General features: G+C 42.0%; 1 protein-coding gene across 6 annotated transcripts in view; it reads left to right on the top strand.

The window, feature by feature from the left end:
• Positions 1-7,161: 7,161 nt before the first annotated feature.
• The window catches only part of LOC115408672 (rap1 GTPase-activating protein 1-like), a 49,128-nt gene continuing 40,634 nt past the window's right edge, over positions 7,162-15,655 (top strand). For 4 of the 6 annotated variants that reach the window (XM_030119537.1, XM_030119539.1, XM_030119536.1 and 1 more), the window contains exon 1: positions 7,162-7,339. In XM_030119537.1, coding sequence (XP_029975397.1) covers positions 7,296-7,339 — 44 coding nt within the window. In that variant the 5' untranslated portion in view covers positions 7,162-7,295. The remainder of the gene's footprint in view (positions 7,340-15,655) is intronic. The other 2 variants (XM_030119542.1, XM_030119540.1) reach the window with 1 other exon arrangement.

Here is a 15,655-nt window from a genome sequence, read left to right as displayed (position 1 = left end):
CAGGCTCGGCTGAGAACGCGTCCTATAAAGGTATCGTTACAGAAAAGTTATTCTGATTGCTTCTCAACCAGTCTGGCGCTTGTTGTGTGTAACAGTGGCTTATTAGAAGGTATTTTAGATACAATGTGATTGAACAACACACAGCTGTTGACATTTCAGAGCCATGTGGATTGCAAAGGATCAATGAGTTCTGGATGGCCATTTAAGCAACAAATCCAACTCGCTTGTCCGAGAAAAGACTGATGAGTTAATCGTCCAAATATCACCTGGTATATCGTCACACGTATAGCTGTTAATATTTCAGGAGTGGCTGTGCTGTGTGGCAGAGTTTCCACAGAGCAGGGTCTGTATGAAAAGAGGAAATGCGATATTGAACTATTGATTTATGTTCTGCTGCCTCTGTTTTTGCCTTTTTCCACAGCACCACAGTTTCAAAGTCCAGAAAGATAAAAGGGGTCAAACCAAATAAATTCTGGATTCTTTTGCTGCAAAGAAACAAATTAAGTTTCAACCTTCTATAAGAGCCAATAATTTCAGTTTTGAATATGTAGAAACTGCTGTTTAAATCTTACAGTGATGTGAATTACTGCAGCTTTGTGTGCATTTATTTCTAAATCCTACTGCGATTCACGACCCACTATTTAAACAGTATGAATATTCATGGATGTACAGGAAAAGTTCACTCTCACTTGAACACTGCAGCTTCCCTTCGTTCTAATGAAATACTGCCACTGAGTTCCGTGACAGGGGGAAGGAGCCCACACACCAGATTGTGTGCGAGGTCCCTGGAGAGATGATTTATTTTCAGGAGAAAGAAGGCAAAGAAACTTGCTTTCATGACAACCTTGTGAGGTAACGTCGAATATTCTGTACTGCAGATATGGATTGGCTCGGTGTGACTCATGTTCCGTCTACTAGACGGCACGAAGCACATTTCCTGATTCATCGACCCTGCTTGCCCTCCATGAAACACTGAAACACACAAGTTTTCCTCCATTTTGGGAGACGCCTGCTGTTCCTCTGCAGATGCTCTCACCTTCTCTCAACATTTGATTCAATACAAGCTGCAAAATACAATCATAACCCAACAATGACCCAACGCTGGAAGATTTTCCTCTTAAAGGCTTTTGCAGAAACAGTCTGTCTGTGAGGATTTCCCTCAATTTTAGAACTTTGCCCTTCCTTCTCACTGGTTTTGGCTTAAAAGATATAAATCTATCATGCAAGAAAATAGAAAAACTATTATTATCTTGAAAAAGCATCTGTGATGACGTTTATGCAGCGTTTTCCAAATGCTGCACCAGTATTTTCACAACAAAATACACAGTGTTGATTCAAATATATATGAAAAACAACTAATGTGTAATGTGCAATCCTGAAACATCTTGTTAAAAAACTAAAGAAAATTAAACAGTTCAAATCAGAAAACCGTTGTGTTGTGAGCTGTGGAAGATGGAAAGTCCTGCATACAGTCTGAGATGTGAAGAGATGCAGACAGCTCAGTGAGGTCCGACCGGGTGAGGCTATGGATGGCCTTGTAATTTCAAATCAGTATTCTGCAGCGGCTGCAGTACATGGTATGACACGAGGATATAAATGTAAAGTCCATTTTAAACAAGATGGATTTTTACTATTATGGGATGCATGGCAGGGTATTGTCGCCTCACAGCCAAAAAGTTCAATCAAAGCCTCTTTTTTTAAAGCCAAATTTGCATGTTCCCTGTAGAAAAAAAAAAGTGAATTACTTTCAGTGAAAAAGACTGACGAGATGGACTGATGGAAGCATAATGTCCAGAAGAGGGCGCTGTGACTCCTCATGAGTATAAATCACATTTCAGCCATAAATGCTAGCTCTTACAGACTCACTGTCCACCACTCTGACTTACTCCCAACATAAAGACGCCCACTCTCATGACCACCTCTTTGGTTGACCTTTTCAGGGCAAACATCTCAGGAATACACAAGCAGCAAATATTAAAGTGGCCCTTTCTTCCTGTGGCGGGAATGAAATCTATAAAATGCAATGCGCCCGGTGTGAGTTAAAAGCAAAGGGACTTAAAGTTACCCTTTAGCATTCTGACATTTCCCCAGCAGCCCGGGGATTTGAAGCTGAGTGCTGTCGGCTTGAGGAGTCCGTCTCTGCCGCGGCGAGTCATCTATTGATCACCTGGCAAGAAGACAAAGTCCCTCTCGGTGGCGGGGAACCATCCATCATGGAGCTGCCTGGGACGCAGCAGGGAGATAGCATGGCACCGAGAATCCATTAGAACTGAAACAGATCTTTCTCTGCAGCAGAGATCAATGGACGACATGTCTCAGTAGCTGTAATGCCCGTCCTCTATTGGATTACAATCGTCTGAAGAAGACTGACTGTCATGATTAATTGATATCCTGCCCGGTGTTTGATAGAAATTGCACCATTATTATTGTATTGGATGGAAACAGCTGTGATTTGAAAAAACAGAAATGAAGAATAAAAGCATACAGCACAACCTAGAACCAGGAGCAAAACAAACATCTGAAAAAGTTAGGAAAAAAAAAAAAAGAGGAATTGATGTGATTTGATGTGAGCGTGCTGCAACAACACCTCTTTTCTTCTGCCCCGTCCGCCATGGCGTCCCGGCCCTCGGATGAAAGGCCACAGTGTGTCCGTGTGTGCGTGAGGCTGCTGGTAGCTGCTCCCAGGGGCCCGAGGGGCACATGACCTCCAGAGGACGCCGGTTCACTGAGCTCATCCACAGTCAACAATCCTTACTGTACCCGCTTTTTCAACCGTGCTATTTTCGGTCCTCGCGTCTGGCAATACGGCGAAGACTCTCGGAGAAGTGGCGAGGAGCGCCTAACAACACACTAAATTCAATATTCAGTCTTCCTTCCAGTCCTTTGAAGTGACAATAAAGTAAAGCGAAGTGAAGTATTAGTCTTTCTTCTGTCCGCGCCGACTTGACAGGTAATTTGAACCATCCAAAAATAACAAATGGCTTTAAATAATTACATCTGTCTCGCCGCCGGTCGTGCACACGTTCGCTCTGTGAGCCGCTGAAGTTGAAGAAGTGTGATGAAAAAGAAACAACTCAGAGACATAAATTCAGGGCTTATATCCCCCTGCTTCAAAGCACAATCCCTCTTTGAATGTCCCCTCCCTTTAAATATTTGTGTGGTTCCCCCCTCAGCCTCTCCAAATACTCAGGTATATGAGTACTCCTTGTTGAGTCAAGTATCAGGAAAATATTTACAATGTATACAGCGGCCATAGGCAGCTTGTTCTCCGTCGGCGCAGCATAAATATTGTGGGATGATTGACCTCCGGCTTCGAGGCGCAGGTCACATCATTCAGCTTATGTTGTGGACGACCTGTACTCATAAAACCGCCACAGCCTGGCCTCCTCCTCCTACAAAACATCAAACATTAAGGCATCTACTGTAAATACAATCTAACCAATCCTTCTTATTTAGGTGTTTTTGATGGATTGAGTTTTACTTCGTTTATATTATATCAATTTCTCCACAGCAATTTTTGTTGCGTTTTGTTTGTTTTCTGTTTGAGTTTTATTTAATTTTTTATTTTTGCAATCAATGTGGAACTTTGTTCCAGTGTTGATTTAAAATGCCGCCGGTCCGGCTTCAAACTAACTAAATCTCGGCGTGTAGAAAATGTAATTTCATCGCAATGGAACTTGAGGAGATAAATTACAATCCAATTCTTGAACAAAACCCTCTTCACATGGTGGCCGGTTTTAATCAGCGTCTGCTCCTTTTCAGATGAACACAACACTACATTTGTACAGGAGCAAATTTCCTGCCCTGTGAAAGCAGCAGCGAGGCTGAATGACTGATCTTACGGCTTCTAGCCGCCGCCGCAAGCCGTTTCCACAACCCAGACAGCTGCTGAATTATTGACTTCATGTAGCTGGATGAGAAGAGGGACTGCTCTGACTACAGCTTGTCAATTCTGACGTAAGACATAATTATTTGTTGCCGTTTTGTGACACACAAACAGAGAAAGAAAGAAACAGCACTTTGGGAACTTTGCAGGTTTTGTTGATGTTGTTGTTTCTGTGAGTGGGATGGCATGGACGCTGACAGGGGATCTCCATTTTCTGTCCCTCGGAGAGTTTTCCTGTCTTCCTGTCCGTCTTCCTGCCCGTTCATTTCCTTAAAGACAAAAGAGGAGGCAGAGCCGCTCTAACGAACGGCCCTCGTTTCTGAGGTGATGTGATTAAAAGCTTTTGTCTGGCCCTGTCCACTCAAACGTCTCACACACACACACACACACACACACACACGCACACACCCGCGGTTGCTTTAGTTAATTGAATTGTCAGGAAAACAGACAGTCGTGAAGAAAGCACCAAGACTGACACACTGAATCAATAGAGAGGGAACTGAATGAAGTCGTGCTGCTGTGGCTGAATGCAGGATATATGTCTTTTTGTGGAAGTTACTGAACCTAAAGTTGTTTAGGATATCTAGATATAAATGATTATAGAATATAATGCATGTTTCCATCAGTGCAGTCTGAAACGACTCTGAACTGACTCTGCTCAGCAAAATCTTAATTTTCATTTATTTTACTGAACAAACTGTATTGTCTTAATAAGAGTTATTCTACGTGGATTGTCTTGAGGTGAATCTGTGACTTTATGATAGATGCACAGATATAATGTGTTATTCAGCACGTTTTCACACAAGCCCAAATGTTTTGAAGTGTATTTCTTTCTTGATTTTGTTTTTGCAGATTTTCTGATCATAAAACACCAGTTTTCAATCACAGAGGTAAAAAGACTAATGAAGCTTTGTATTCAAGAGAAACCAATATGACTCCAAAAGTAAAATTACTGTTTCTTAGAATATTCTGTTGTTAGTACAAATTACTCAAAAACTGCTGAAACTATCAGTTACTTTTTAGGTAATGTACATTTACTGTATTGCATTGACATTTGAAATCATTTCATACAGCTTCTCTGTATCAAAAATCTGCATTTTGCAGGCAAACACAAATTTATATAGGAATTCCGAGATGGCCATTAGCTTTGTAAACAAATGTAGATAAATACCAGGAATTCTATCAGTTAAAAGAAAATAATCTTGGCCAAGATCAAACGTTTTAAATACCTTCTCTGAGACTGTTTTAGATTGCGTCGTACTTTGTGTAACTTTCTTTTGTCTTCTTGTTTTGTCCAAAATAACAATGATGGCTTAATGATGGTGACTTTAGACATGAAATGAAATTCATACGACACACCAGTGGTGCTTATGTCCAACTTATAAATGAAGACAAAATGTGACACTTCTGTTTGAAAGTTTCCGTTCACCGTATTGACAGCGACACTGATTTGAAAGTGTTTTGCACCTTTACTTTGAAAAGACATCACTTTACTGCAATTTGGAGCTGAAGGTCAACTGCCTGAAAACTTACAGTTTGAATATATGATAAAAAAAAAAGATGGCATTTAATCTCAAGTATTTGTAAATCATTACTTTAACACCTGCTTGCTGAAGTCTCAAGCACACAGCATGTGATGATAAATAACAGTCTTTGTTTTTTATTTTGTATACTTTATTGATCCGTCTTGGGACAACTATTTCTCCACATTCAGCCCACCCTATTTCTAGAAGCAGTGGCAGCCAGCACGGCACCCAGGAGGCTGATGGGTGTCCAGGGTCAGTCCAGCACATTTGACTCTCTGATGACGCTTCTATGTCGGTAACTTTCATGCAAAAAAACCCACTAATGTCGGTTCCATGGTGGTGTGAGAGGAAATCACCTTACTCAACCTGTCTTTTTATTTTGTTTTAGATTTTCAGGTCTGAATAAAGCCCTCAAGGCACCAGACAAGCCACGATACTCTCATAAAATAGTCACAAGCAAATCACTAGTCAGAACAGGGAGCCAAGGCTCTGCTAGCCAGAGATGTGTCCTGTTAAATAAATGACTGTTCAGACAAGAGACGAAGTGAAGCCCAGCAAAGTCAGCCAAGTCCTGTGGTGAAATGTTTTTTTTTTTTTTTTTTTTGAAGCTGCAGTTCCTTTGAAAAGGAATGATGTAACGGTGAGTTGATGTAATTGCTTATCAGGATGATTATGCTGGTTTTGTGGGCCAATCGATAATTTAAGTGGTCGTCTGCTCGCTTACTATCAGTTCCTTGTTGTTAATTTGATGAAGACCTCATCGGTCCCTGGGGAAAGTGAAGTCCTGTGTGAGATTTTTATTTATTCATGATTTAGGGTTGATTAAAGCGTTGCCAGCTAAAGAGATTGCTTCCTCTGCGTAAATGCATCCGCATCTGTTCTGCCCTGGCGATGACAACAGACGTCCGATTCATCCAAACACGGTGAGAATGCCTTGGAAGTGAATGCCTATTAGCTGAGGTTTGAGACTGCAATCCTTCTTTATTCAATAATCCATGGCAGCATTAATGCACCGTTGTCACTGCTGCCAGTTTATGAGACTCAGCAGCGTACTAAAAGAAGAGGAGGGCCACTCCGTCCAGACATTTGCTCCATTTAATCAATGCAGCTAATGGTGATGCAGGGCGACTGCGTAACCCTTCCTTTGTGAGCCTACCACAAGCGGTAGGCTCACAAAGGAGAAGAATTAGGTGGGAGGAAGATGAATGGACAGATTAGAAACTTGTTCAGGGGCTACTGGCTGCAGTTTGCAGGAGTCTCCTGTGAAGAATGAGAAACTATTTGTCTGAAGTCTGCAGCTTGTTTGACCAGCTGTCTTCCAGTGACAGTGAGTAGGGAGAACTGGTGTTGCCAGATTTGTTCTGAGAAAACTCCCACAATGCCAAGAATACCTTTTGATCGTATCCCGTGGCTCTCTCTCTTTTTTTTTTTTAAACTTATCAGATAACCAAGGAATGACTTGTGTTTGTGCTGTGTACCTGACAGTGATCCACATGAGTGAGAAAGGGGGTGTTTGGCTGGTGAGAAAGCCTGCCTCTACACTCCTGGTTCCCAGGGCGACTGGCATGGTCAGCAGCCCCGGCTCCAGCCCCCTCCCCTCCCCTCCCCTCCCCTCCCCTCCGCTCTCCTCATCCTCCCTCATCCTCTTGCCGATTCTCCCCTGTTTGTGAAGGAGGCGTGTGAGCAAGGGAAGAGGCAGGGCACGTTAGCCTGGGCTGGGGGAGTGGAACTCAGACGGCAGGCAAAGCATACAGGCGCACACACACGCATACACACACACACACACACGCGCACACACACACATGCTCAGTCAGCGTAAGTGACACAAGTGCTGGCTCCATTCAGCTTTGAGTTGACTGACTCGCTGCTGTCCATTAGTCGCCATGCCGCATAGAAAGAGGAGTTTCACTTTTGGAGCCTACGGAGGGTAAGACTGAAACATCCCGATCATTTGCAGAGTCTGTCATCAGTCTGTCTTGGACGTGTTTGTGACTGTGTGCATGTGTGTGTGTGTGTCTGTCCTTTTCTCACATGTGGTTTGATGACAGTGCAGATTCTCAATCTGCATTGGTGCCTGCATGTTGGAATGCTATCACTTACATCAAAACATCCTTTGTTCTGAATGTCCTGCAGGCTATTTTTGTAGTTTTCCGTGATGAATTTCTTCTCTCATGATTCCCGCTGCTGCCTGACGACCAGAGGATCATGCTCTGTTACACTACATGTTGAAGTACCACAGCTTCCAGTGAGGGTTTGAGTATGTCAGTGTAAACAAGATCGGGTGGCGATCATGATAATCGAAGAAAAACAAGGGAGGTGAGCTTCCAGTCACAGGAAAGAGCACAAGCAAGGAATGAATGAATGCACACTGAAAAATGCCACCTCATAGTTTGTCATTCTGTGTGTGTGTGTGTGTGTGTGTGTGTCTGGGAGACGGAGGATGCATCTGTTCTTATTGTCTGCATAATCTTATCGAAAAATGATGTGTTTAGTTGAGCGTTGTTGCTTGTTTCTGGCAATATGTCCATGCGGTCTGCTCCAGACTTCAGTTGGAGACACAGAGTCAGCGAAGACGAGTTTTAAAGCTCAGGAGGTGAACAGGTGGCCTCACGCAGCCTCGGCAGTGAACATGTGTGTTGAACGTAAACTCAAGAAAGCCTGGAAATGCAGTTTGTGTGTGTGTGTGTGTGTGTGTGTGTGTGTGTGTGTGTGTGTGTGTGTGTGTGTGTGTAAATTAAGTAGTATGTACTATATTTGCATTTCACTCATGTAAGTAGCTCCAGAGCTGAAGTTATCTTCAGCGGAACAATATTGTTGTTTACTTTCCACTGTTGAAAGCAAGAACCAAATAAGTGACAAAACCTTGTGTTTCGTTAAAGCTTTCACTATTTTCTGGAAGTATCAACCAGTTAAGATTGCTCTCATTTTTCTTTCTAAATAGACAAACACTCACAACTACTAAACTAACTAAAGAGGCGTTAGGACGGTTAACTAGTGCATATTGATCAAACAACCTCTTAATAGTTAATATGTAAAAGTAGTCCCGGCACAGTGTGTCTCACTGCATTTGTTACTTTCTTGAAGTGTGTTCTTCAGTGGGTTGAAATGTAGCTCGCTGTGGTTGTTGCACTAAATCAGAGGTGAGGTTTCTCACCACCTGTCAGCCACCAAGAGGTGCCGTCCTCCCTCTGGCCTCAGGAGACAGTAATGAGTTCAGGACAGCTGAACGTTACTCTGCAACATGGAGAATAAGATGGTGGGGATGTTTTGAAGATTTACTTGCACCATAAAGGTGAGAGTTACGTTTCTGTGGAAGGCTTTATAAACTATTTTACAGATTTAAAGGGGGGGAGGCTCCAGAAGGTCTAATCTGGCCCAAGTAATTACATTGCAAAGTGCTAAAATAATGACATTATCTGCAAGCAGTAAATGACATAGCTCAGTGCCCAGACCTGGAACTAAACTGATCACAGCATGATGCCTCAGTGAGAGCTAACTGCCTTCCTACTAGTGAAATAGCATTATCATGAAATCCATACCGTGAGGATGAGTTCATGGAAACATGCATGCTGAAAGCTGCAGAGAGGGGCTGGCCGGGGAAACACACGTCTTTTTCCTGTATTAATGTGAAGAAAATCCCACTGTGTGGACTAAAGATTAGGCTGTCTTTGCATTCTTACTTTTTTCACTGAAACCAAAGAAAAAAAGATTTAAATTGTCATTATTTCATGGCTGAAGTCACGGGACAGCCAGTATTTATACATAGCCACTGTGCTTAGAAGATTTTTTAAGTTGTCTATTTTCAATTAGAGAAATTTTGCTTTATTTTAAAATGTTTGCCCAGCATGTGAACTTCTTCTTCATTACATCCTTAAAACTGCCTTATTGCTTGTTCTAACCATATTGATGATCATTTCTGAGTTTCAGTGCAAGGACAGAGGCAGCCGATGGTTTTCCAGTTGTCCATCTTGAAGGTACAAAAGTTGAAGGATGATGGAATTCATCCTGTTTTATTAGATTTATCAAGGTTATCTTTTTCTAGTTGAGCATTCAGCTCAGATCTGTGACACAAATTGCTGACAAACATACAAACAGTTTTGCAACAGTAATCGTTATAATGTACTGTACTCTCTATATACTGTAAAGAAATTTCTTTTTTAATTTCAACCTCAGCAATTTAATTTTGCTGAGGTTGAATTGGTACTTCTTTTTCACTCTAGTATCTGTTCTTCTATTTCTGTAAAGAAAGCGAGTCCTTTTTGCTCCTTTGTTTGTTTGTTTGTTGTATTTATATTTTAAGATCAACTGAGGATTCAGGGCCTGTTGAAAACTGAAAACGTTTGAGTTTTAGGTGTCTGTTTACTCGACAGTGGCTCTTGAAAAAACAACATTTTGAAAACACTGCTGCTTCACATGCACATAATAGCTGTAGCAAACAGTTCTCACCCACATGCACAAGTAAATGGACAGCAACAGCAACGGCGGCTTCCAGGGAGGCGTAACTCCCAGTCTATATTCTTCTAGAACTCGGTAGTTTTACAGTTGAGTCCCCTGGAATAACATGCCGATGTCCATATTTGTCATTGTTAATGTTAATAGCGCTTTGTTCTCTGCCTGCATGAGTGTAATTTCATTATAACAACAAACAACAGCACCCACTAGTGGCCCATCATGCAAACTACATCATTTTTCATGTAAACGGACATCGTTTTCAAAGTGTTGCTGTGTAAACGCAAACATTTTCTGCAGAAACAATGCATTTTCTTGAAACATGTTTGTGTAAACGGGGCCTAAAGAGACTATACGTAGCCCCTAACCTGAACTGAAGGACACTCGTTGTCCAGTGAAATCTGCACTAATTTCAGGAAACTTTGATTTTGTAACTCTGTGCTTCAATACATTCATTAATAGTTTCATCTACGCTTTATGCAACAGTTTGCTGGAGACTTCAGGGTCAACAGATGGAATTTGTACACATCAGTCTGATTCTTTTCGTCAGCGGAGGCTCTGTAGGAATCGGTCCTCTGCAGAGCTGTCTGTCTTTTATGCAGCATAATTGAGGCATCAATAATTAATGGAATGACCGCCTAATGTGGTATATTTATATAAAGGTTTTTTATTTAGATTTTATAACCCTCCTTTCATTATTTCGTAATGCAATCATCACGGCGGCCGACTGCTGCCTTCATGTTGCAACACTGAACTTTCATATCCTTAAAATCTGTTTTACTGCAACTATTCCTTCTACTTTTGAGAGCGCTTACTGGTCTCGCATGCCAGGTCTTCTCATGAAACTCTTTGTAGCTGCTCGCGTTAGTGCCGCTGAGCCCAGTTCCCCTCAAATCATGAGATAAACACGAAGCTGTGACCTGCTAAGTGAACTAAATGCTTGGGCAGTGACCGCAGTGAGAAGGCCTCCGGGCTGCCTGAACAATACTGCATGTCGCAGAGTCCCATAGAAAGACTGAATGAAGGAATGCTCGCCTGTCCCGTTCAAAAACAAGTGACTGGAGGGACGGACATTGTTTTGAAACCGGAGCAGGCCTCAGTTGTTTGGAGCCATTCTCTGGCCATCTGATTCGAAAATTTAATTACTTCAAGTCAGCGAGAGAACTGACTCTTGGCGAGGCCGTGTTTGTCAGAGTTAAATTCAAAAGCTTCATATGCATTAACACTTCAGATGAGTGAAAGTCTGGCATTTTCACCATCCGTCCAAGCCTGTTTGAGCTGATGAAGATCAGAGCAGAACCTGGACTGCTCCATCAAACACACAGGATTACACACAGACACACACACATACACACACACTCATCGAGGAGCATCAGTTCCTTTCAACTAGGGGTGTAACGGTACACAAAAGCCATGGTACGGTACGTACCTCGGTGTAAGGGTCACGGTTCGGTACGTTTTTCGGTACAGTGGGGAAAAAGTAAAAATATCTCACAAATGTACCAGAACATTTTTCCCAAGCTTTCCCATGCGACACATTATTGGCCCAGTTTACGTGGTGTTTTTTCAATCCGATTGTAAACAATAGTATTAAACGCGAGTGTATTCATGTACAGCATACAAAGCATCCATGATGAATCCTTGTTTACAAGGACCCTGTGACATGCGCACAAAATCTCACGAGGAACTTGCAGGTCTTCCTCTCTGCAGCAGCAGTCCTCAGCGCCAAGCAGAGAGTTTTTATCTGCTGATATCTGCTCAAATAATGTCCCAAAATCTCCATGATACGCTGCTGAAGGAGCGGCTGCTCCCCTGACCGCAGCACCGCCGTGCGGAGCAGCACGTCTCGGTGTGAGCTCTGCGCCGCATGCCGATGTTTCGAATTAACTGGTGCCCGTGTTAACTTGTGACCAATAATGACTGAAACATCTAGTCGTTCTAGCGAACCTCGGCTATCGACAGTTACAGTGAGTGTATACGTTTAAAGTCTTTTGTGAGTCTTACTTTAACAACTGCTGTAATCAAAATGTGTTTACACAGACCTCCGCTGTCATTCGTTAACACGGGAACCAGTTAATCCATAACACCAGCCGGCGATGGCTCGTATTCTGCTATGGAGCTCTTTATACAACTCGCTGTTGCGCGATTTGGTTCCATCTCGCCTCTCCAATGTTTTTTATTTCGGGGTTTTGTATTAAAAAAGTTTTTTTCCACCACCGTGGCGTTCTCTGCTGGTTTTTTGACTGTGCTGCTTCCCGTTTACTGGCACATCACACGTCACTCCGTATGAGGGAACGCACGCGGAACAAATACTCTCCTGTTTAATCCGCTCCGCCACACGCTGCAGCTCTCATTCCGCTTGTACTTTCTTCTTCATTTGTTCATGTTTAGACCTGCTTGTTGTACTTCTTCTTCTTCTGTGATAATGGTGGTTGCCGGCAGCTTTTAGGCTCATTACCGCCATCTAAGGTTGGAATTTTTGTTTTTTTTACTCACTGGTGTATTCGTTGTGTGATTGTGTGTGCCGAACCGTGACCCCCGTACCGTGACGGTACGGGACGAATACAAATACCGTTACACTCCTACTTTCAACTGAGCTCAGAGAAAACACGCAAACTCCAATGTAATGATTTTATGGAAACATGATAAAGTTTTCAACAGGTGGTGTCGTGGTTTTCACTCTCACCTCAGAAAAAGAAGTTCCTCAGTTTAAATATGAAACTTTTGGGGCGTTTAAGTTTGTTTTCCCTGTGTGTGCATTTAATTTTTTTTTTTTTTTTGCAAGCACAGCTCAAAAATATGCATATCAGGCTAATTGGTGGCTCGGAGATCTGTTTGTATGTGAATATGAGTGCAGGACTTTCTTCAGCTGGGACTGACTCCTGTAATCTCTGAACCCACGTTTGCTTAAAAAATTGAAAAAAGTGCAATATATTAAGAAAAACATATGACTTTTTCATATCAATATAACACAGAGCTTTTTACATCTCAGCATGATGATATTTGATACCGCTAACAATAGTTCAGGATACAATATGAGATTTAATGAGGTTTAGTAGTGTTGAGGAGCGACCAGTTCACTTTTCATGCGTTTTTCCTGAAGTTGCTTAATACTTCCATTAACTGCCTCATCATTATTTCAAGATCTGTTAAAAAGAAAGTTAACAAAATGTATTGTGTACTTTTATAAAAACGACATCAGTCAAAATAACGGGCAAAGTCATGTTTTGTTTAAAAGTACTAGAGGTGTTATTGTCAGAAAAAAGCTCTTTGTTTTAAGAACTCATGCTGTTTAAAAAAAGGGATTTTTTAATAATCTGTTGTCCAAGCTTATTGTTGAACGCTGTGCTTTGGCGAACAACAGATACTCGGTCATTTTGTTTGACAAAAAGCAAATGTTTGCATGACAAAAGACGATTACCGAGCGAGCCAGAGATACTTGAGAACCGGAGGCCGTTCAGGTACTTTTTCCAAGGGCAGCGGCAGAACAAACAGGAGCGGCGGGGCAGCGAGAGGGCTCTTCAGGGCCTACTCAGTCGCTTCACCTTGCATATTTACTCTGACGTTCACATTCACGTTCACAATGCCAAGTCACCCTTGGAGAATAATGGATAAGAAGGCACGGCCTGAGCTGCAGTTAATTATCTAATGCTCATGGGGCTGCCAGTCTGGAACTTTGTTCCATGAGAGGCCTTTAAGTCACTCATATGTTCGTCTGCAAACAGCTGTACAGCTGCAATTAAAAGAGTTTTAGTTGGACTTGATATCTGTGAAGTTCGTACCAAATTACTTGAAAGAGCAATGAATGTTATTGTGTTATAAATCTGTATGTGATGAACTAGTTCTGATTTTTTTTTTTTTTTTACTGGAAATGAAGACACTGCCTTCTTAGTTCTCGGTCGGGTATGGATCATTTTTCACCCTTTAGTTTTTGACAGAAATCTGTTTATTTAACAATATTCAACAAAGACTTCAGTGTCAGTAAAACTGTGGCGAAGCACCGAAAGGGATTTTTATGTGGGACAGCTGAACAGAGTGTTTTATTATGTGATAATGTGTGAAGTCTGATGGAGAAGAGATGGAGATCAGGTCAGATTTTTGGTCTTGCCATACAAATGCTATGAAACAAGTAACAATTTCGTTCTATTAATGTCTCTCTGTCGTGCTGTATCCTATATAAAGACTACTGGAGTAAGCAAGCTCAGGCAGCCTGTCTATCATGTAAATCCATCAGCTAGTGTGTCCTCGATAAAATAAAATAAAAAATCCAGATTAATTATTAAACACATCCGAAGCTTGAGATCTGAACTTTTTTCTTCAAATAGCGCAACAGAAATACAACCAAGATTTATATAATACACCAAACTTTAATGTATCTGTCTAAAATCAATACTGAAATCTCTCATTTTGTAACAAAATGAAATCTGCCTTTAATTGATTGAATTAGCTTCAAGAAAATGTAGAACAATTTACTGTAACACTGACAATATGAAATACTGTCATTTGTTAGTTTGGTTTATCAGATCAGTTCCGTGCTGGTGCAGCCAGCAGTCAGTGTAGCTGTGGTACCAGCGGGAGCTTTCATACACTGTATCTTACTGTAGGGAAACAAAATGAGGACATTCAGCTGCTTTACACTTATTTCTCCATCAATGGGCTCATTCAGCCCACGCAAGGCACAGATACAGTAAGCAGTACGCATTCATGATTGTTTGGCAGAGTTTTGTGTTTTTTAATCAGGTAAACATCATATTAATGTGCTTTTTTCCTGTGTCAAATATTCAAATTAGATCACAGCACACAAAATACAAATGTGTAGAATGTGTGTCTCTGTTTGGCCGGTTCAGAGAAATAACAGCACCATTAACTACGTTTTGATAGATTCAAAATTTAATTTGAATTTTGGTGTGAAGAAGGACAGTTTGGTCCACAGAGACTTACGTTTGCCGCGTCCCGTTGCTTCGCAGGGATCTCACTCTTCATTCTTCACTGCTCCGCCCTCACACACTCACGCTCACAGTCTGGATTTCACGTTGATGTAATTTCACCAACACAAATGTGGTGAATTTTCACAGCAGTTTCTTGCTGCAGTGGACTGTTCAGTGCTCGCTAATGGCTTCTGTGTTGCGTTACGCCGCTTCATCATTCTCAATTTTCCTTTAACATGATTGCTCACTCACACGGCGATGGCCGCCATGCGAGGTGCTCCGACGCCGTTGGGGGTTTTGACACATGGTGGGGGACCGAAATATGAAGTCACTGAAAGGCTTCTCTATTAACGGAGCCTCAGGATTTCTCCTAATCCTGCAAAGATGTTTTTGTAGATTTTGTAGATTTTTTGATTCGACCTCTCAGGTTAGCCAGTTTTGGCCGAATGTGTGGCATCTCTAACCTCTCCGCCTCTGTTTTGACGGCCGGGGCTCCTGAGCGGCTCAGGCTGTCCTTCAAACTTCAGTGGGTCTCGTCTCCTGCAGACTGGACCGGGTGGAACATTTCCGTCGGGACTCCTCCAGAATTTATAGCAGCTGAAGGGAAGTGGAATAATTTCTCTGCAAGCTTGGTTCATGCATCATTTTTCAGTGCATTAGTCGATGCAAATGGATTGTTTGTGTTGTAAGATAGAGACTAACAGCGCTGACCTTCTCCATAAAGAGTATCGAGGTTGGAGCGTGATTTCCGAGTGTATTTAGAGGGAGTTCAGTCTCTGCACTTTCAGTTGAGAGGATACATTTGCTCGCACATATGTCGTCTTCTGGCTGGATTATGCCAAATTCTCAGGGCCTCTTATATGTCA

This window comes from Salarias fasciatus, chromosome 20 (genome assembly GCF_902148845.1).
Source record: "Salarias fasciatus chromosome 20, fSalaFa1.1, whole genome shotgun sequence".
In the NCBI taxonomy this organism is placed as follows: Eukaryota; Metazoa; Chordata; class Actinopteri; order Blenniiformes; family Blenniidae; genus Salarias; species Salarias fasciatus.
The sequence above is the reverse complement of the archived record's forward strand: the minus strand, read 5'-3'. Positions and strand labels throughout refer to the sequence as shown.